Source organism: Protopterus annectens, chromosome 14.part0 (assembly GCF_019279795.1).
Source record: "Protopterus annectens isolate FY-2018-M chromosome 14.part0, PAN1.0, whole genome shotgun sequence".
In the NCBI taxonomy this organism is placed as follows: Eukaryota; Metazoa; Chordata; order Ceratodontiformes; family Protopteridae; genus Protopterus; species Protopterus annectens.
The window spans coordinates 887,399,543-887,423,636 of NC_056748.1; the positions used below are offsets into that span (position 1 = coordinate 887,399,543).

Here is a 24,094-nt window from a genome sequence, read left to right on the forward strand (position 1 = left end):
TTTTTTACAAGCTCAGATTAAGTATTACTTCGATTTTATATCTGAATAGGATGGGTAATTTTGGCTTTAATTTGTTACATTTCACAAGTACCTATTGCTGCTTCCTTATTTAAGTTACTACAGCCATTACACAAGTTGGGAAGTTATTTAAAATTAATAAACTAGGCATGCAGATTTTCATGTAAGTTGTAAAGAGTTGGCATTGTAAAACAATTTTTTTATTGACATTGTTGGACCTACGGCCATAGCCCATTTTCGTATGGTACATGAGATTAGTGGTAGACAATTGTAATATAACAGATTTACACACTAGTACTGCAGAAGTGAATGGGCGTACCTTCGTTGAAGGTTGTGCATCAGGGCTGGCAACTCGGCACGTAAAAATCCACTGCCAATCATTAGCGGACCGGAGTTCCGCTGTGGCGACCCCTAACCAGGAAAAGCCGAAAGAGACAACAACAACTGCAGAAAGAGCTAATGCAAATGAAAATACTATACATTGGCATATGTACAGTATAGACTACAGTGTTATTTTAAGAAAATAGGTGACTTAAGTTTTGGAAATACACAGGGTATTGTATAGTAAATCAGAAACATTAAATAACTGGTGTGAACTCTTGTATATGTTCTTATTCACCAGCAAGGAGAACTTGACAGCTCAAGCTTTTTATAATACATTAGATTGGTTTGGGTTTGCTCTTTGTTGTCCAAGAAATAATTAATAGTAGGGACATAGTATTAGGGGAAGAAGAAATCTCATCAGAACATGCCTGGAAAAAAAACACCTTTCAAACAGCTTGACACCTCAGATACAAAGATGAACTTTTAAATTCTTTCCTATTTTTTATCCTCCTAGACCTAAGTGAATTCTAACTAATGTGCCTGATTTGATAAGGTAAATTATTACAGAGAGATGGAGCCTATCATACATTCCATTTGTTTTGGGCATCATCAGTATGCTGTGAGTTGAGAGTAAATGTCTTCTTGTTGTATTCTTCTGCAGCATGTGAGTCTAAGTCCATAACAAGAGAGAAAGGTACTTGCGTATTATCGCAACCAGATTTTCGAGGTTACGAGATCCACATACCTCCACAGAATCGAGTGCATGAAACACTTCTAACTGTTATTGTACTTCCTTCCAACTGCCCAAAAACTGTACATTACTTGTAGGAACATAGACAATTTGAAAAACCCTCTCCCCTGTCTTACGTGCATTGCAGACGCACACTTGAGTTGTAATGCCTGCCATTGTCCTGTCGGTTGGGTTCTTAAGTGTGTGTAATATGAGTACATAAGAGTGTGTAATGCCCCACTTTGGATGGTGAATTTAAATACAAGCTCAGATGCTGTTTCTTTCACCGGTGTATTTGCACCCACTGCAGGATTTGGATTGTTGGGGGAAGATGCTGCATGAAAACTCGAATGGAAGTGTTTCCCTAAACAGTCGAACAGGCAATTTCTGATATCCTTGTCATGAAGAAATACCAACTATGCATGATGATAGGGCAGACCTAATTATAATTCAAAATGTTATTCTAATTCCTCCAGACTGCCACAAAACTTTGCATTACTTTTAGAAACAGGAGCAATTTGTAATGTAAAGTTTTTTGGGCAGTCTGAAGGAATTACACAAATAATTTGAATCAATTTCATATGTCCGTGTTTTTCTTCAGCATTTGTTCCTCCCTGCTAATTGAAGCAAGCGTGTGTAATGCACGCAAAACAGGAAGACGGCTTGCAGGATTATTTCTCTTCCTGAATGTAAGCCAAACTGATTTCTCATCAGTAAGGAGTTAAAATAACACCCTGTGGTGTTTCCGGCACCGGTTTTCATTGCAGCATGTGAATTTCGCAACCGCGAAAATCTGGTTACGATAATACGTAAGAACCGAGAGAAACTGCTGTTATGTAAGCTGCTTACCCAAGTCCATTCAGTCTAATTTTCTGGAACATTAGAGTGTTGCAGGGTGTGGTGTTACAGAGCTCCTTCTAGGCAGTTTGGGCTTAGGAGAAGAACTTGGAAAAAATGCTCTAATCCTTTTAGATTACTTCAGGTGTTCCATTGTGGACAGTTATCAGTCCAACAGTCAGTGCAATAGCCATACTGAGGGGGGTGTACAGTATAACTGCATACAGATTGTTGTGTTGTGCAGAGTGCTAGAAATATCTAAAACAGCCTTATTATCTCTTAAAGTATTACGGCAACCCACTATTAACTGTAATCATCAAAATGAGTATCCTTTATACTAGTCATTAGTACAGTTAAGAGTTCTACTGATAAATGGAGACTGTGAAATATACCCCCTCATGTAGTGCACCATATACTTTCTTGGACTTAATATAATTAGTATAAAGCAATTTGTTACAGTGCCGACTTCTGATTACAAGACTTCTTTTGGGTTGCACCATGGCTGTCTCAAGTCTGCCATATCCTGGATCCTTTTCTTGTTTCTTGCTCCCCATTTCTCTTATATCTTGTCCGACTTAGCATTTCCCAGAGTATGCAGGTCTCGTCTCTGAAAGGTTGACTGTAGGTAACCAGGAAACTGTGTACAGAGAGATCAGGATGTTGATGTATGATACTATGTACAGAGAGGTCAGGATGCCCAGGTATGACACCATGTACAGAGAGATCAGGATGTCCTGGTATTGCACCATGTTAGAGAGATCAGGATGTCCCAGTTTGACACCATGTTAGAGAGATCAGAATATCTGGGTAATCTGGGTATGTCACCATGCTAATAAATGCAGAAGGCTTTTTGGAATGCAAGAGGCATGGAGCATGTAATGAGCACCACTTCATTCAGCACTACCTGCAGCTAGTGCTATTTCTGAGCAAATGACAGTCTGCCTTATTACAGCATCACCCCATTGCCACCAGTTAGTGCAAAAACAGTTAGCTGAAACCCACTGAAATGAGCAAGCTGTCGTGTCAGTTACCACCAGCCCAGCTTCTGTAGCATCTGAGCTTTTAATCAAACATACTCACCTGTCACAGTCCAACGTCATCCCTTTTTGCCGCACTGCAAGGAATGGTTGTAATATGGCTTCCTATTGAAATGTTGGCACACAAAATGCCAGTTGCCAAAAAAGAGAGACTGAAAACCCTGAGAAGAGTAAATCTTGAAAATTGCTGTTCTTAAAACTTTTTTTGCATGGGGGATGCTATTTCAAGTCTTAGTATTTGTTGGTAACCTTCTATCCATTTCCCCTTTTGCTGCACACAGTGCATCCTGCACCTCCACCCCCAAACTTGTATATGCCAATTCCAAGATCATCATATCTCATCTGTTCTTTCAGCCATTAGGTCTCTGTATTTCAAGACTTGCTCCAGTGAGTCCCAACATTTCAAATGGTTACCTTACAAGAATCTTGAGTTAACCCTACTTATCTGTCCTGTGTAGCATTTGTTGTTTATGCCATCTGCCCTTTTATTTTGCTGTCATCACTGTCTACCTTCAATGATAAAATTGGCATAGAAAAAAAAGATATAACAAAAGATGCAGGCATATTCTGTGATACGTCATGAGTATAATAGCAAATATGTCTCATTAAGATAAACTGCAGGGGAGGGAAACCATTAATCAGACGTGTGGAGATAAAATTTTGAAGAAGCTGTTTTATGCTTAGCAATAATTCCTGATAGTCATTAGTTAGATAGAGGAGGCTTACTCACAAGGGTGAAGCCTCTCCTGGTAAAGACTGTAACATTGATTGTCCACACACCATTGTGGGCTGTTACTGCTGCGTACAATGGAATTAAATAAAAAAATTTGTCCTTCCTTTAATAAATGACCCCACTTGTTTTGGTTTGATTCTGACCCTCCTTAATGGATCTTTTGAACACATCTGTCAGAAGTTTTATTAGTAAACAGAAAATAAAACACAGTACGATACTTTCAAAACCTTAGTTGTGGGTACCCACCTGGCCAGTCGTCATCCTGATCCATCAACACCTTCTCAACATCCTGTAATTGTCAGTCTGCCCAGTTTCCTTTTCTGCTTCTGTTCCTTCTTGAATCGGTGTTCTCACATGGTCAGCTTGGTGAACAGTAATAAGTTTAAAACTTTTGTTAGCTGCTTTGCTTTCTTACGTTGTTTTCATTTACCAAGCTAGTTGCCCATTCTCCCTTCCTGATACCTTTTTCCCTTGCATATTTGAAGAGTACTTATTCATGTCTTAGTATTTGTTGCTAACTTTCTCTCCATTTCTCCTTTTGCCTTCTAGATGCACTTTTCTGTTTCTAACCTCTCAATTTTCCTTCTAGCTGTTCTCCTTATTGCTGCTTCCACTGTAACCCTTGCAGTGGATGTTTGTAAGGATCAATGCTGTAATATCCTTTAAACTGCCAACATTTACTCAGCAGACAGCTGTACAACCATATAGTCTTTCAGAGACCTCTTATGTTTTTAGCACAAAGATAGCTTTCTCCCGTGCCCTCAACAGTGGTCAGGCATCCAAAATACCACTGTTCCTCATTGAACAGAAGAGGCTCCACTTTGTGATTTTTGATTGGCTCATATGCCGGTATACGAGCCATACGTTTGTCCACTGGGTATTATTCATGTAAGCTACAGAACCCTGAATCCAAATTATGATTTTTTTTCTACTACTGTTGTAGACTTTTGCTTGCTTGCTTAATTTTTTTTACTGTGATGCAGAAATTATTCTGAGGCCAATGATGTTCCCAGAAAAGGTCTCACAAGTTTATTTTTGGCCAACATTCATGACAAATGATTTTCATCTTAAATATCTATTCTACCCTGGAAACAATGTAAAGTTTCTGACGAGCATTGTGCTTTGTTTAATAAAGACTTTACAGTAAAATTGTATAATTTTATGGTCCTTGCAAGAAGACCAAAGGCCAGGAGTTTATGCACTTGGAAAGCACTTAACGTATCCAGCTTTTACTGTAAATTCTTATTAACAAAAGCACAATGTTTACTTTGTCTGTTTCAGAGGGAAGACTCGTATTTTGAAACCATGGCAGATTAAGCACCAGAGTTAAATGGGCTAGATGTAAATGGCTACATTTCTGCAGGCAGAGTGTGAGAGAGAGACTGGTTATGATCCTGTCAATCATCAGGACAGATGGATTAATTATGGCTAAATGTGTCTTGTTTAGCTGGCATACAACAAATCTAAACTAAAATATCTAAATCCTTTGGAAGATCGCAAGTCTCAAAATGGCAACACTCCTGAAGTTATACAGCACATACAGCCCTCCCCTACATTTCCTAATGTTTTGACAAGACCCATACTATGAATCTCTCTAAATAAATATCTATTGCACTTTGATAACTAGGTGGGTGGGCTTGTTGACGGACCCTTTCAAGCCATGACTCTGGCCCAGTAGGTAAAATGTAAAATACAAAATATAGTGATATAATACACACACAGAGCTGGAGGAGATAAAAACAAAATTTATAGATAAGTAGTTAGCATTCAAAATAGATGTAGATTATTTACATTAATTAATGAAGTATTCTAGTATGCAGTACATTATGCACAGTTCTAGTTGCATAACATTTTATTACATAGAAGGTGAACAAAACACTGAGGTATTTAATCAAAGCAGTGTAAATTAAGTATTGGAGTAGTTATGTACAAGAAGGGTGGCATCGTGGTGGGAGTTGCACAGTGGAGCAGAGGTTAGTGTTATTGCCTCACAGTAAGAGGTTCCCAGTTCAATTGGGTGCTCCAGTTTCTTCCCACATTCCAAAGGTATACAGTAAGTAGACTGAGCATTCTAAATTGGCCATAGGTGTGAGTGTGCATACGAGTGTATGGTGTGGAAGGACTACAGAGACAGGGCTAGCCACACGGCAATATAAACCTTGGCTTTAGATTGTCACTGAATGAAGAAGTGACACCCAAATCCATGTGCAAAAAACTGGGAAAAGGGGTTGTGGATGGATGAATGGTTTGTCTGTTGGTCACTTTTTGAGGCAATTACGAATGAATCTTTCAACATAGCCCTATTCAACTCACTTTTGAATTTGTCTAGAGTAATTTTTTGCCTTATATCCACTAGTATTTTGTTCTAGATCGTAGGTATGAGTTTGGAGCAAGCACGTTCACCCACTTTTTCTAAATCTAGGTCTTAGAATGTAAATATAAAATGTTTCCTCTCTATCATGTCTTAGTGAGCAGCTGTGCTGTTAGATTTGTAGTGTTTGTCATAGGGTAGGCTGTGGCCTAATTTAAAGGTTTTGAAGATTTCTTTTTGGGGGGCGGGGGCTAGTAAAAGTTTTGCTTCTTCATTGGTAGGTAATCAGGTGAATTGTTCAATAAGTTGGCAGTAGGGATTTCTTTGATGGGCTAGATATACAAATTTGCAAATTTTACTGCTAGCAGCTTGAATTTCTCTGTGTTTCTGCTACAACGTAGGGTAATTATTGGCAGTTCTTACATAATTTTGGGGGTTGGTACATTCCTTGCTAGAGCATAGTATGCTGGGAATTTTGTACCACAGTTTCAATTGCTGAAGTTTTTAATGATGGCATTAGTATACTTACTGAATTTTAGGGAAGTGTTTATTGTCAGGCCTAGGTTATTTTGTTCTGAGAGATGGCTGGTAAAGCTTTACTATCTGGGGCTATAATACTAATTTTGAAGGTTTTGGGAAGTCTTTGTGGAGTTCCAAAGATCGTAATGCTTGACTTCAGTATGTTGATGAGCAATCTGTTTTGTGTCCAGCTATTAAGGGTTGTGAAAATGTCTCGTAATTTCTGCTGTAGTGAACTTAGCAACTCCTAGTTGAGATTACATCACTTACTTTTAAGGTAGTTAAAACAGACTGACAGTATTCAGGGGTCTTCAGTATTAGCAAATGTATCTGAACTTGGCGGTTCAAGGTTCATTACACTGAAACATGCTTTTAAAAGTACAATCTGGAACGGTTTCTTTAAATAAAATTAAAACACTTTATTCAGGATAGTTGAGTCCTAAAATATTAAAGTTTTACAGTGCATCTTGAAAAAGAATAAATATGTATTTTATAAATTAAAAAAAATCATAACTATACAACTTTATTTTTATAGCATGCTAATAGAAGCTGATGCTGGACATACAGAATTTGCTGATGAAGTGTATGAAAATGAAAGTCGGTTTCCGGGCGGGGAGTGGAAGGCAGCAGATGAGCAATATACTGATGTGGTGAGCACCTTTCCTTGTTTATATGGATTGCACAAAGGACATTATCTACCCATGTATGCGACTATCATAACTGCAGGACCAAACCAAATTTTATGTGGCCAGTGGTGTGTCTCAGTCTAAGTGTAGTGCATTTGTCAAGTGTCAGTCATAGTTCTGAATGGCTCTGGTTACTTGCTTTTTCTGGATCCAGTATTGAAACACATCTTCCTGGCCGAATACATAGATTGTGCACTTCCTGTCCATCACTAACGTGGTTTTATGCTGACATGTGTGTGCATTTATCTATGTGTGTGTTCCTGTCTATCTCCAACACAGTTTCAAGTTATGCATATGTTTATATGTTTATATATGTATATATCTGTGTGTGTGCGTGTGTGGTGGGTTCCAGTGTTTGGGTCTCGACATTTCTAGAGAGCAACGACACTGAAACCATATGGTTTGGAGCACTGCTTCGTCATAGAGCGATATGTCCAAAAAGCACAATCACTACAGCATTAAACACTGGAGACAAACCTGGCACATTGAGATGATTCCAATGGACAGCTACCTGGCTGTATTTTTAACAACAGAGAGACATTCTAGAAGAGTTATCTTTGTGATGTAAACGAGCACAAGGAAATCGAACAATGTCTGAAAGTCCAGGTTTGTAGGTGCTATAGTTAAACTTGTCCCTATTTTGGGCCTTTGTTAAATTATTTGATATTTTGTAAATAAAATAATATATTTCTTAAGTTTTTAAGTACTTCTGCATTAACCAATGATTTGTTGAAGATGTCCCTCAGCAGATCTGACAGCATGAAGGCTAGATGTCTGATGTCCCTTGGAAGTAATCCCGTCTAGTTCCTGTCCATTATCTTTGGACATGCCATCTGTGTTTTATTTTGTTACATATCTTGGTAGCTTGCCTCATTTTCAGTTTCTTTCTGCACTGACCTTGGCAAGAGAATTGTGCGGGGGGGCGGGGGGACAGTTTCCTATGTCTTGTGTCACTTGTATTTCTAAGAAGATAGATCAGATTGAGTAAACTGTTTTTGAGAGTTGAGTAAAAATGTTTATCATTAAACAAAACAGGCTATGTAGGGGATAGCTTATATTTTTGAGCCTCATCATTAAAGAGTGGCACAGAGTGAGACAAACTGTACAGAAATGGGAATTTACATACAAAGCCCTCAGCTGCAGTACATTGGAATAGTCTTCTTATTCTGAGGTACAGCACTTTTGGAGTTAATACATGCATGTGGACACAGGCAGGGGTGGGGTGTAGTCCCATCTGTGCAAAATCATTGTAACAGCAGTGCATTGATCTGAAAGAGTGATAGTTGTATTTGTAAGTCACACACTATTTCTCATGAGAGATCCTATTTCAGGTGTTGCAGTTGCAGCAGGGAGCTGAAAGGAGCAGGCAGAGACTGTAGCATAATCTTCCTTTAATCACAGGCAGCCACACATTAATTTGTAGTTGGATTTTATGCTGCAGCACATGCTACATTTGTGGGTGACTTAAGCTGCAGCACAGCACAATTGAAAGTGTTCATTACATCACAGTACTCTTATCTATTGACGCAATAAAAAAAAGAGATGATCCCTTCCTCTCGAGATTTTTATTTCCCAAGCAGGTATTGCATGAATCATGTATACCTTGCCACATTTAGACCGGGGGGTTCCACAGGTCATCAGTGATGTTCATGTGCATCCCAGCTACCACTTTAAATGCACCTTAAGTAAAACTGTGTATGAAATGCCTTTGTATCCTTAACTCTCCTTGGATCAGTGTGGGAGTTCAGCTAAGAGGTTAAAGCTGCAAACTGTTATTTAATTACAGCCTACAGTCTTGTGTTGGTTTCATTCAATTTCCACTTGCAATCTGTGTCAATCTGAGCAAGTCACTTAGGCAGTGCTCTAGGGTGACCCTCTAAAGGGACAAACACTAATGAATAATAGGCTAAACCAATTATCGAGTTATTAAAAAAATATTATGGATTGTCCACAGTACATGTTTTACTTGTGGCCTGTTCCCTGTGCCAATGCAGGAAATCCTAATTAACTGATCTAAATAATCCACATAGAAAAAAATGAGTCAAGAAGTTTGTTCACAACCATTTTGATGGTATCATTTGTCAAAAGGTAACACATTTATCTTTGATACTGGAAGATCAGAGGCCTGTGGATGTTATTCGTGTTTCACTGTTGCAGTCATTACATTTGGGTTATCTGCCTGCAGGTAGACCTCAGCTGGCCTGAATATCAAAGTCTTGGATTCCTGCGTCAGATGCTGTCTCTTCTTCCATGACGTCAGGTCGTCAGGGATATAAAACAAGGAACAATGAAAATATAAGCAACTGATTGAAGCCCAATTCGGGTGGATATATTCAAGAACACACTGCTCGTACACCAATAAAAAGACGTTTAATTCCACATAAATCCAGCGTTACAAGACAGGTTTAGCGCTTTCAACCGTACATTACAGTCTTCCTCAGAACACTTTATTCAAAACAGTTGAACCATTTTATATAGTCCTTAATTGAGTAATTAGAACAATTAATTCAAATTCCCGCCAAAAATATTTAAAAGTGTTTAAAAATCATTTAAAGGCGTATTCCCATAAAACACACATTATGCATGAATGTTTTTAAAAAACTAGTCCATATTTATGAACTAACTTGAAAAGATCAGTTTGGATTAAAATACTTAAACAATATATTATTTTTAAAATTAGAGCAAGATAAATAGTGGCAACTAATGATGCAAAGGTATGGCATTGCTGAACTTGCAATACATAAGATGATGCAATGCTTTATATAATTGATTACAAATAGCCATTATAGTAACAGTCAACAATCACTTCATAAAATGTGGGTAATATCATATGATGCTTTTACAACTAGCTTTCTGATTAAATCCCTAAGACATGAAACGCAGATGGTCACTTTACATAAATCATAATAAAAAAGCTTTGATACTAATAAAATCGTTCAAACCTGGTTTCCGTGTGGAATCAGTCAATATCTGCCATCTGCTTTCCTTAAGGGCTAATTCATTTTTCCAATTTCCATTAAAAGGAGAGATAGACACCTGATCAATAATACAAAAATGGAAACTGTGATCACTGCCTTTGTCTGCAATGTGCCTGTATAGAGCATTTTTGTTATCACACTTCTGTATCCTATATTGGTGTTCATACAGCCGTTTCTTCAGCTGTCGCTCTGTTTTACCTATATAATGGGCTTTACACAATTTGCATAATGCCACATAAACCACACCTTTGGTTTCACAGTTTCCTTTCAAACTTTTTATATAGGTAGCATTAAGGTCATTTAACCTAAAGCCTTTGTCCTGATTGATGTATTTGCATTGTCTACACCTGCCACACTTGGTTGTCCCTCTATTGACCTCACTCTTGGTATTAACCCTCTTGGTACTAGCCCTCTCCAACAATCTTTTGACATTGGGGGCTGTCTTATACACATGTCTGGGAACTTTACCTACAATCTCCTCTGAATCCAAGGCTGCTAACATTTCCCAGTGTCTTCCAAGAATGTCAATAATAATGTTGGTGAAGGGAGTGTACGTAAGAATACATACTCTTCCCATACTAGTATGTATATTCTTGTTTGCTGTTGTCATGTTATAATTTCCCAAAATGGGAATGTATTTTGATCCCCACTGGCTCTGTACTTGATTGGTCACCTCAGTAACCATCCTATCAGGATATCCACGATCCAAGAATAGCTGTTTGAGAACTGTTAATTCCAAAATCATGGTATCCCTGGTAGAGCACATCCTAGCAACTCTAATACTTTGACCTTTTAAGATGTTCCTGAAAACATGAGGAGGGTGGTTACTGGTGTAGTGAATGTAGTCGTTTGAAAAAGTGGGTTTCCTGTAGACCCTAGACCTAAAACCTTCAGAGCTGTGACTAATGAGTGTATCTAGGAACGGTGTTTCTGTACGATGGTGACTGTGGGTAAAGTAGAGAAATTCTGTGTGGAATTGAGATAAGACATGAAATCATCCAACCTGGTCACCGAAGCGTTCCAAAGAATGAAAATATCGTCGAGATAACGTGCATAGTACAAAATGTCAGAATCAAACTGACTGTTGAACACGAATCTCGATTCCCACTCAAGCATGACCAGGTTGGCATACATAGGGGCACAGGCCGCCCCCATGGCAACTCCCTTGATCTGTCTGAAGAATTCTCCCTGAAATTCCACAAAGTTGTAGTCCAGAACCAATCCCATCATGTCACAGATCAAGTTGATCTTGTCCCACGTGAAACCCGAATGTTTTTGTAGACTACTGGCAAAAAATTCCAATCCTTGCTCCTTAGGGATACTGGAAAACAAATCCTTGATGTCAATAGTAAGGAAAATAGCTTGTATCTTCCATCTGTCCCTAGTGAGGTCTCCCAAAAATCTCCATGAGTCTTTCATCAAATGGGGGATGGAGTCATAGATGTTCTTGAGCCATCGGTCTATCAACTGACCTATCTTGAAAGTCTTGGAACGGGATCCTGATACAATAGGCCGAAAAGGGGGGTTCTCAAGACATTTGTGGATCTTGGGTATTCCTACCATCTTAGCCAAGATGGGATGATCGGTCTTCAAGTAGGTGTAGGTGTCATTGGTTATCCTATTGTCTATCAAATATTCCTCCAGACACAAATCTATCCTTTTGTGTCCAATGGAAATCTGATTCAAGGATATGCTCTCGTAATTGCCTGATTCATATAAAATGTTGTGTATGGCATCATTGTACTCGGTGGTGTAAAAGACTACTGCCCCACCTCCCTTATCGGGCTTCATGATTCTGATGTCTCTGTTACACATAAACTTGTTTAAACAATCCCTCTCAAGGTGTGATAAATTGTCATCGTATTTGATCCTTTCCTTTTTGATGTTCCTATGTAAATGGTAAATGTCATGACAAACCATTTTTTCATAATTGGATATAATGGGGTTGCTTGCCGGAATATATGTGCTACTTTTCCTCAATTCCGTACCCGCTACACCGATCAAGTTGTTGGTCTGGTTGGGGTTGACATCAGTCTCTTTGTCAAATAGTAATGCTAAATTGAGCCGTCTACAATATTTCTTCACCTCAATGATATTGTCTACTAAATTCAACCCAGTCGTAGGGATATATTTCATCCCTTTACTCAAAAGTTTTACAAAAGCATTGTCAATTTCTAAATCCGTGAAATTATATACTTTGTATCCTTCACTCGTGGTAATCGTGGGACGTGGGGGATCTGTGTCAGAAGGGGTTCCAGAATTGACTGTGAGTTCATCCACACCTTCCGTCCCGGTATTCTCCTTAAAATACCAGTATGAACTATCCTCCCCTCTAACTTTGTAGGAAGTATTGTCATCAAAATGTGTAGGTGAATTTGACAAAGCACCTTGAGTCAAACTCACATGTAATTGTGGGAGGTGTCCTGACAAGTCGGGGTGGTCCAACCGTTCGTGCGTTGGGATCTTAAATAATTTCCCACTGTTGTCTGACAGTAAATCAGGGTAAATATCTGTACAATTAGTCAAATTTTTCATTATTGTCTCTTGTGATTTCTCGCTGGGTAAAACCTCCCCCCCTGAAAATTTTCTTCCCCAAATCCACTTTTTGAATATTTCCTTCTGTGTGAGTGCACGAACTGAAGGTTGCCCTTATTTCTGTTGGCCGGCCAGATGTAAACTCTATTATTATTGTACATATCTAAATCACATAGGATTTTTTTCTGTTTTCTCTCCACAATGCCTGATATTTTCTGTTCTGCCACACTATATTGTTTGGTGTATAATTCCCTCCAATGGTCAAAATCTGGATCATTGATGATAGTAGACTTCATTTTCTCTGCTTCTTGAATTAATCTAACAAGCTTATCATCGTTAAATTTAATCAGTAATTTGATGTATGCAACACCAAAATCATCAAATAAGTCATTAAATGCACGCATAGTATCTGTCCCATAATCTATGCCTAAAGGGAGCTTGAAAAATCTTAATCCCTTGGGTATGACTTTATTTTCAAGGCATTTGTCTAAATAACTAATATCAACCTTCGTGTTTTTTATAGCCACTAATTTTCGTCCAAAATCATATATCGCATCTCTCACAGAGTGCTGAATCTCACTAATATTGTTTGATATAGATTTGTGTTTACTTACATAATTTCTCTCTTTCTCAAAATAATCAACATTATCATCTAAAAACTGTTCCATTAATGTGTTTTTATCAACATGTATACATTCATGGTTTTGTACATTAATGTTGTTAACATTGCACATATCAGATTTGTCAAAACAATTGCTGTGACACACACCAGAAGCGTTTTGCATAACTGTTTGAGGTAAATTACCTTTCAAAAACTGTGTGTGTTTAATGTTTCCATGTCCATATGTTTTGACCACCCGTGCATCCTTTGGTCTGGCTCCAGCTACTTGTTGTTCACGTCTTGCCTTGCTAACGCTGAAGTCAAAAGTAAAATCGTGTGCAGAAACACTCTGCAATCGATCGATGGAGCAATGTTCTTCATCCTGTATGAATAAATCCAATCCCATATCGTGTGTTGTTTTTCTTTTATTGGGCAAGTCAATGTTCATAGTCCCAAGATTTCGGTTAACTTCGGTATCACCATCCGTGTCCCTGAGCTCTCTTGGGAATCCACAATCCGGGGTACGTATTACGTTTGCCGCAGGTAGCTCTGGAGATGACACTGTCATCAGGGCATTACGTTTCTTGCTACCGCATCTAACCTGACTGTTGGACTCAGTCATATCCGTTAATCTACCTTCCGTCTCTCTGTTGGATATCTCCTTGGTGTTAATAGTAGTAACTAAGCCAGCAATCAGCTCCGTGAGACGGTGCACCTCATTCTGTAAAGCGGAAAGATCCGGGATATAAAACATGCAGCCGAAGCCATTACATCAGTCTTTCTTGCTGCACGGTGCCTAGAGCAGTTTGCAAGTGCCGGTCGGCCGATTCCTGAAATTTTCGTTTTCAGATCCAAAGTATTCAAAAAAGCTAAGTACCCTGTTGGGGATGCTTTTTCTTTCTCTGGCATTTGTAAAGAAACTCCTAACCTCACTGGGGTACACCATAAATGATAAGAAATCTCATCTAGTACCCTGCCAACAAATTGTATTCCTGGGAGCAAGCTTGAACACAACTTCCCAGATGGCTTACCTCACGCCAGAGAAACAAGTTTGACAGCCTACTTCAAACTACTGGCCACAAAGACCCAACTGTCTGTAAGGAAAATCCTGCAAGCCCTGGGGTTCATGGCCTCTTACATTCTACTAATTCCATATGGAAGACTGCATATGAGGAAACTACAATGGTATCTAAAAAGCCTATGGTGTCAACATTCTCAGGACCTGGAATCAATGATTCCTATAATTTCTTGTATAAAGGCAGAGTTCCTTTGGTGGGCAGAGGCCTGCTACCACAACAAGGGGTTCCCATTCACTCTACCCCCTGCCACCCAAACCCTAACAGACTCATCAGACTATGCATGGGAGGCTCACTTGGCAGGGCAGTGCATTCAGGGCAAATGGAACCAGAGTCAGATGCACCTGCATATCAATCAAAAAGAAATGTTAGCTGTACAGAATTTCCTGACAGCCTTCAAGGACCACATTCTTCCAGGACAATTCTTGGTAAAGACAGGCAACACCACTGTTATGTGGTACATAAACAAGCAGGGGGGAACCCACTCACACCCTCTCTGCAGACTAGCCATGGCTCTGTGGAACACAGCCTTGAGCTACCAAGTGCACCTACAAGCTCAATTCCTGCCAGGCAAGCTAAATTAACTGGCATATGACCTAAGCAGAAGTCTCATGGATCCACACGAGTGGAAACTGGAACCAAAGTTTCAACCTGTTGAGAAACAAATGGGGGAATACAGAGATAGACCTGTTTGCCTCCCCTCAGAACTACCAATTGGACAAATTCTGCACATGGACTTCCCACAACCAAGCTTGGAAAGTGGTTGCCCTGTCCTTCACCTGGGAAAGCCTCTCAGTTTATGCCTTTCCCCCTCTGCCTCTCCTCTCGAAAGTTCTGGTAAAGATCAAACAGGACAAACAAAGGACAATACTGATTGCACCATACTGGCCACGCCAATACTGGTACCCCCTCTTGCGCAGTATTTCACTGCTGGAACCATGGCACCTGCCTCAGACCCCTTCCCTGCTATCCCAGCAGGATGTCCAGATTCTGCACCCTCAACTTCAAACCCTGAACCTTGCAGCCTGGCTAATTCCTTGAGCTCTCCAATAGCATCCCTAAGTAAGCAGGTGCTAGATGTCATTCAGGAGACAAGGAGGCCTAGTACTAGAAAATCCTGTGCTGAAAAGTGGAAAAGATACTGTTCCTGGAGCCAGACTCAAGGGATGGGCACAAAGGTGCCCAGCTTACCGCATATTCTTCAGTACTTAACAGAGATGCTCCACAAGGGCCTTTCCTTCTCCTCAATTAAAATCCATGCCTCTGCCATTTCAGCACATTATAATACTGATCCACCCCTTTTCTCTCACCCCCTGCTAAAGCAATTCCTCAGAGGGGCCAAAAATTTAAGACCCCCCCTCAGAAGAGCCCCTACTCTAGCCTAGGACCTTAACTTTGTATTGGAAAAGCTCACTCTACCTCCTTTTGAGCCAGCTGCAACTGCGGAGTTGAAATTTCTTTCTTGGAAAACAGCCTTCCTTCTAGCCATCACTTCAGCAAGAAGAGTGTCGGAATTACAGGCCCTCATGGCAGTGGAGCCCTTCATCATCTTCCATGCAGACAGGGTGTCCCTCAGGACCAATCCTTTCTTCATGCCCATGGTGGTGTCTAGTGTGGCCTTTAATCAGTCCATTAATTTGCCTACTTTTTTCCCAAATCCACAAAACAAAGAAGAACGAATACTGCACTCTTTGGACGTGCACAGACAACTTAGATTTTATTTGGACAGGTCTAAGCCTCAAAGAAAATCTGAACTAGTTGGCTTTGCTGCAGGGGCAGAAGAGAAGGACATTTCAAAGCAAACCATTTCTAAGTGGAAAGCCCATTGCATTCATTTCTGCTATAAGCACCATAGAAAACTGACCCCACAGGGGATAAGATCACATTCCACCAGAGCTGCCTTTACCTCTACAGCCTTTCTCAGAGGTGCCCCTACCAGGGACATCCTAGAAGCTGCTACCTGGAGCTCTGTACATACCTTCACCAAGAATTACCACATGCTTATTTTTTTCTAAATCCAGAGCTGGTTTTGCCACTGCAGTTTTGCAGGGCTTAATAGCTGGTCCTAATGCTCTCTAGCTTCCTCTTCCCCTCCTTAGCTTTGGGAATCTACCCAAATGTAATGACTGCAACAGTGAAACATGAAGAACATAGTACAGTTGTGTACACTTACCATAAATGTAGATGTTCACGTGTATTCACTGTTGCAGTCCTGGTTACCCTCCCTCCAGCACCCTGACTTCTCTTGGCTATAGTTTTCTTCTTGTTTAGTGTATTTCAGCTTTCTGGTGTATTTGCTTTTTGTTGGAGGTGTAATCTAACATATAATTGCTTTCCATTATGGGGGCACTTGACATCTGGGGCAAGAAAAACTGAAGTAATGGCGTTGGCTGCATGTTTAATACCCCTGACGGCCTGATGTCATGGAAGAAGAGACAGCATCCAACGCAGGAATCCAAGACTTTGATATTCAGGCCGGCTGAGGGCTACCTGCAGGCACATAACCCAAATGTAATGACTGCAACAGTGAATACACTTGAACATCTACATTTATGGAAAGTGTACACAACTGTACTTTTCTCTTCCAACACCAACTGTTTGGATTCATTTTTCCAGTACCCTGTTGTGCTATGCAAGGGGTTGCTATATTCCTAAAATGTCATCTTTTGGATGAGATTAGTCCCATCTGCCTGATGTGTTGGTAGCTCATGCTGGTTTTAATGATTCTTTAGCACTTGCCAAAAAAGGATTGGCTTATTAAAATGTTATTTACAACTTACATTACTTCTTTAATGGTATCTTTTAACATGACTAACAAGTACATAACTTCTTAAACAAATGTCACGTTTTAAAAAATGAATCCCTCTCACAAGCATCCATAACATTAATTTCATTAAAATATATTTTTATTTTTCTATCCAAATGCATTTCACCACTGCTGTATCCAATATCAGTTCATTTTCAAAAACTTGGATTAATTCTGACAGTTATGGTGGGGCAAAATGATTTAGAATGTTTAAGAAAGTGTTATTGAGGTAGTCTATGGCACTTTCCAGAGGGAAAGCGGGAGCATCTCCAGTTGCATTAAGTGCATATATGAAGTCAGGGTTTTGAAATTCTTTGTGTACTGGATTTGTTGGAAGGTGGAGGATTTTAATGGATTCACTTGGTATTAATTATAAAGGTGGGAAGGTGGTCGCTGAGGATGTCTGGGAGGGAGCCTGAGAGGTAGGATTGAGATGGTCTGTTAGTAAGGGTCCAGTCTGGGATGAACTCCTTTTTTGATGCTTTATCTACCTGTGTTGTGGTTTTGATTAGTTGAGTGAAACTGTGTAGGTTAATGTGGTTAGTGGTGTGAGTTACAGGAGGACCAGTCAATCTTAACGTCACCTAGTATGATTGTTTCTTGGTGAAATTTTTGGGATGCCCAGTCTAGAATGGATTCTGCTGCATTAATGTCATTACCGGGAATAAGTAGGTACCAATTATATGCAAGTGTTTTTTTTAATTGATTCTCAGCTTAGTAAACATTGTTTCTGCATTGCTGAACTTGGGTTTTTCGTTGACTAACATTACAATGGTCAGGTTGTTTTTGAAGAGGAGAGCAATGCCGCTGCCTTTTTTGGATATTCTGTCTTGTCTAAGAACATTGTAACCAGGTGGAACAAAGTCATTATTATTATTCTTTAGTGGTTTTAGCCAGGTCTCTGTGAGAAGGACTATGTCGGAGGAGTAGAGGGCCAGGGTAGCATGTAGCTCTGGGATTTTGTTTAGTGGGTCTATGTTATAATCTCAAAGGTTTCATGCTTCAAATCACTAAAGATTGAACTTTAGTGATCGAAACATTAAACCATTGAAATTGTAATACACCCTGAAAAAAAACAAATAAAGGTGTTTAGGCGGGGGGGGGGCACACCCCCCATACTCCCCACTACTTAAATATACCAACTCCAAGATCGCACTTTAACGAGTATGGTGCAGAAAGGGAAGATTTCCCTGTCCTACACTGTAGCGCAATCTCGGAGTTGGTATATTTAAGTAGCAGGGGGTGTAGGGGTGCTCCCCACCCCTGCTTAAACCCATTAGGATAAGTATTTGATGTTTCAATTTTTTTTTAATTTACAAAGTTACGGAACTTTGATAATATGGTGTCGACCATATTGTATTTGATGTTCTGTAACTTCGAGATTATAACATAGACCCTTGTTCAGTATGCTCCTTATGTTTGTTAAGTATAAGAAGATAGGTTGATTTCCTGAGGGAGGTTAGAATGTTGTTTGTTTGGCAGCGGGGGGTTGTTATTTGGGTGCATGACTCCACTAAGTATGATTCAGGATGCTATTTTGATTATAGTTTGTAGGCATTTGATTATAGATGTGTTATGTTATGAGGAAATGTGGTTGTTTAGTTCATGTAGGGTTACATTGAATGTGGCAGTGTCAAGAATTGAGATGTTGTAGATAGGATATATTGCTGAAAAGGCTGGTTTGTTTTGTGAATGAGTAGTTCAGGTAGGGGATTTAGTCTGAAATTCTGAGTTGCTAGTGTAGTGGTAGTAGGTTAAGTTTGAGTTGATGGCGAGGCTTATTAATGTAGAGGCCACATTTTGCTCTGACAAAGTGTTGCATTGTTGTAAATTTTTAGTAGGTATATTTACAGGAGAGAGAGTAGGGATTTAGGTGTGGCTATGTGGCTATACTTTATGTAGGCTGTGGTTAGAGTGGGGTGATTAATTAGGGGGTATTAGCCTGCAGAGATTATAGAATGTGGGTATTGTGAGAGTAGATGGTGATGTGGATTGCTGAGAGTGAGAAGAAGTGTGGCTATATAGTAATGAGGTTGGTGGGAGAGTGAGGCTTGTAGGAGTGGCTAGTTAGGTATAAAGGGCAGGAGCCTAGGGCTGGGTGGGAATAGGGGTAGGATAGGGGAGTGGAGTGAGCCTGAGTGTAGAGAAGAGCAAATGGAGCAGGAAGAGTCAAATTCCAGGTATGTGCTAGTAAAAACAATCAGTTGCATTGAACTATTGGCTGCTTAGTAGTAAATTCATTTGTCCATTAAGCTATAACACTTGTTATTGTAGATATTAGTTAGATTGCCTTGGTATGGGCAGCTGGGAGCTTAAATAAACTTATATTGTAAGAGGGCTGTGGTTAAATAGAATGATGGAAAAAGTGAAACAAAATGTTTTTAAGTTGGGAGGGGAGTCTATAGGGAAGATATAAAATGCAAAAGATGTCTGGTGATCAATCAAATTACTATAGGGACTAGAGAAAAAACCTATAATCCAGTAGCATGTGCAAGCTATTTTAATAATATTGGAGAAGAAAGAAAGATAGTAAAAAAAAATCCCTGCTGCTAGCTTAATCAGAAATTTTTTTACGCTAAAAAGTATTTGTCACTTATATTTGTGCTTGCCTTGGTGAATTTTGTGATTTTAGAGGTGTTTATCTATCCATTTGTATTGGGGCGTTTTGCTTGGTTTTTGAATTTGAAATTTTATTTGAGAGACTCTTTTTGTAAAGAAAATGTAATCTTGTATTAACCAACTGTGTGATTTCTGTTCCTGTTTTTCTGAATATTCCTCTTTCATTTATATTGAGAATTTTTACCTTTAACCATTGCCACCATGTTGTTCAGACTGCATATTCCCACCAAAAGTTAAGCTGATTATCCCAAACTCTGTGCAAGTATTTGTTTAAAAAAAACAGCAGCAACATAAAAATAAATGGGCAGGACTAAACAATATAAAACAAAGATACAAAATAACAATTCTGAAGAAGTTTCATTATATCAGAGACAAAAGTGCTCAACCTTTATATTTTGTGATCTGCATATTTTGTGTTCAAGTATTTCTTTTTCTTACTGAAATTGATATCTTATTTTAAATGTATCTTTCTCCCTCGTTATATTTTATGGTCATAAAATCTGTTTCACAAAGTACAGCCTGTAATGCAAAAGTGTTTTATCTGTAGAAATAATCACATTTGGTCGTAGTCTTTACTGAAGGTTTAACCCTCCTTGCCCCCTAGATGTCAAGCCATAGGCTATTAGCAGAACCTTGCATCTTTATTGTCCCTTTGCCTGCCTTTTTTGTCTTTAAAGAACAGTAATGCTATACTCGGTTACTAGAATCTGGGGGATGGTTCTGAAAAGTTCATTCTGATTGACTATACTTTTAGATACATGATGTGTTTGCAGTTTGTCTCAAAGCTTTAACACTGTCATTGGCTCTTTCATAATGTTCCCTTTGTTTCATCATTTTGGTGACTATTAACACTTCCAAGGGTGTTAAGCAGATTTATGGTACTTTTATGAACTAATGGTTTATAAATACTTTACTGGTCTTACACACTGGACTGCATTTGACTTTCATGATGTTGCAGTAAAATTTGAACTGATCCCTTGTTAACCTCATGTATGACTTGCTTAAAGCATGAAATAATTTTCCTTTAAGCCAAGGGTACAAAAAAACAGAGACTATAACTGATGGAATGGATTAACCTAAGAAAAGTTGTATACATGAAAAATAATACTATTCTAGTGTGATGGTCGTGTTGTCAGGGCTTCTGGAGGATTCTGTAACTTTGTGTCTTTCTGCAGAAGGCAGTAAAGAGAGAATGTATATATTTAGGCATGAAAATAGATGCAGCCTCATCATTTTTTCATGCAGCAATAAACGGATAAGAGAGAGTCATGTAGTACATCATATGCAAGACACTAAGGGTGCTGAATCACACAGCAATGTACATTGCAAGTGTTGCTTGTTCATGCTGTTAGCTAGTCATTACTTTTGATTTAAAAAGTGGTATGCCTAGATCTAAACCAAAGCATGTGATGTATATTTTCCTCTGCATTTACTTTCTATAATTTTATAAATCTTTTGTAATGATCTGCATATGCAAACTTGGAACTATAATGTTTGTTTTTGCTTTTAAAACTCTGACTTACATTGTGTGATGTAAGCTTGGAGATAGGATAAGGATGCATGTCTTACATTGTGTGCATCGATTCCCCAAATGATGTTAACATACTACAAGAGGGTCTCATAGCAACAAATGACTGGTGCCAAAGTCATGCCCTTAAGTTAAATGCAAAAAAATGTATTATCATGCCATTCAGGAAAAACACAGCCTCTGCTGTTTACCACATCAGCGGCAATCCCCTAAGGACACAACCTGTTGTGAGAGGCTTTGGTACAAATGTTGAAAACAATCTCACATTTGACCATCATAGGTTCATAGGTAGGTACTAGGCTATCGGCCCAAGGGCCTACGTAACCTAGGTAAGCCTAGCCAGCAAGGTTCCATAGCTTACGCCACCCAGGAAAGCTATTTTCCTGTGCTACTGTCCAGCACAGACACAGAAGTGATCCCCAGGGTGTATTTCCTATTTCCCATCCACTCATCATGATTTTTCTTGAAGAGTGCTAATGAAGAACTTTGCTTGACATAGATGGGTAGCTTGTTCCAGAGTATAGGAAGTCTCTGGGACAGGAATCTATCCCTCCAGCATGTCCTGTTTATTGTGGTGACAAGGTTTAGGTCCCTAGAGCGTGTAGCTCAGAGAGATTGGGATTTCATAAGGTTTAGCATGTCCAACAGCTCTGGGTTTGACATAGCTTTATATGTTAGGCAGAGATCACCTCTGAGTAGGCAATATGCTACTGAGTAAAGCTGGAGTTTTTTGAGGCGGTCAATGTAGGGCATTTGTTTGAGGCCAGTAACCCACTTTGTGAGGCACTTATGTGGCCTTTCCAGCTTTTCTTGACTGCTTTTTCCTTAGAGCATGCATTGGGTTCTTTTTCGTCTTTCAGTCTAGGTTGTATATGAGGGGCTGTACGTCTTCTGTGGGGTTTTCTTCTTTCAGAAGCTTTTAAAAATACTACTTTTAACCGTTGATGTCCTGTAAACTGGTGAACAGATTGTTGCCAGCTTTCCTTGCAAGTTGCATCTGCCAACTGTTATCATTTTTCTGTCAATGTCTTGCAGCCTAATAGAGCTTCTTCTTTTGTGCTATCTGCTGAAGCACTTTGCAGAAGCTGATAAAGTTTCTGTGATTCTTTGTTATTTACCACTACAACTGCTATCTTAGTCTCTTTTTAACCAATGTCTTAACCTGGTCCATGTTTTCTCGCTCTCACTTCTTCCTGCACTCTTTTCTTTTGGTAATTTCCTGGACTTGTGCATTCCACTATGAACTTTCCCCAACTACCTTATTTTCATCCCTGGCACAACTGCACGTCTGTTCTGTTATCCTCACACATGTTTTTTGAATACATCACCATTCTTCATCTCTATCTTCTACTACTTCTAATTCTTTCTGAAAAATGCTATGAGTATCTTCTTGAGTATCTATGCTTCTGTTGCAGTAAACTTCCAGATTTGCAGCATAGCTTCTGTTGACCTCAGAGTCTTCTCTGAACACTGCTCACAGCTCATTGTGGCCAACAGTGGTTAATGCCTGGAGCTGACCATTTCACTAGGGATCACTTTGCAACCTGTGATCTGACCTTGATACCCTTTCCTTACTAGGAGGAAGGCTACCCAAGTTGCATGCTGAGCAGCTTTGTGTGTCATCTTTTGACTGTCTTTTTTGGTGAATCACGTATTTGCCACCATTAAGCTGTTTGCCAGGGAGATGTCTGCAATGGCCTTTCTTTCGTTATTCTTATTGCCTCAACCATTTGGATGCAAGCAATTCTCATACCTTATTCTCTCTGCTCCAGCATGAGCATTCAGGTCCATCAGTATCAAAATAAACACAATTCATCCCACTTTATCAAGGAGGTCTTGCAAGTGCTACCTGAATGTCCTAACCCTGCTGTGGACATTGGCTGAAATCATGACTGTTTTATCTTTACATTGAATTTCAATTACAGAATCTGTCACTGATTCTGATTTCATCCCTCACTCTCTTCAGAAGACTCTCATTCTCTCTCATATCACAGTGCCTACTCCATTTTATAGTTGGCGTTTTCCCTGAGTAGTAGACTCTGGATTCAAGGCCAAGAGACTTCACTGTGCTGCCCTTCCACTGTGCCTCTTTGAGTACTTAAAATTTCAAGTTGCCTTAACCATTGTGAGATCTGCCTTCAAGCTGTATCGTCAATGAATCTGCATTCAGTATAACAATTCTTAGTTCATTTTTGGCAGATTTGTTGGTTGTATGTCTAGATTTTTCTTGAACCGAGCTACTCCAGGTAACAGTCTGGGTAAATCAACATCAGCTGTCCATTAGCTGAATGACCAGGACTGCTGGGCTTTATGGTGGGGGCACGCTAGCTAGTAATGGAACATAGACCCATCCTACTGTTAGCATGTTTCCGGCATAGGTTGGGGTCCTCGAACTATTCAGCACCAGCAAACCACACCTGCTTCTTTTGGCAACATTAGTCAATGTGACAAAATCCAGAGAAATATTACACTGCTGAGTGGCTTGCCATGATACGGATCACAGTCTCTAGTCTGTGATCTGCTGTCTAGAGCATACTATGCATCACAGTTGAGACCTAAACCAGTTGGTCCGCATATCTCATACCCTAATAAGCACCACATGGAGTGGAGTGCTACCCAAGAATCTGTTCATTTCTGGGTGCAGTCTGTTGGTAGCCCCCTCAAGTTCAGCTGAGAGGTCTCTGTCTGAACATGTTACCTTCCATTCTCGAGGAAGAAACCTCTGTAATTATTGCTTATGCTAAACTTTTTTTTAT

General features: G+C 39.5%; 1 protein-coding gene across 1 annotated transcript in view; it reads left to right on the top strand.

Annotated features, from left to right (window-relative positions):
• LOC122788742 (myoferlin-like) overlaps positions 1–7,279 on the top strand; it is a 1,037,182-nt gene extending 1,029,903 nt beyond the window's left edge. Inside the window, exon 29 of the mRNA XM_044055636.1 lies at positions 7,045–7,279. Within this exon, the coding sequence (XP_043911571.1) occupies positions 7,045–7,279 (235 nt within the window). The remainder of the gene's footprint in view (positions 1–7,044) is intronic.
• Positions 7,280–24,094: the final 16,815 nt, after the last annotated feature.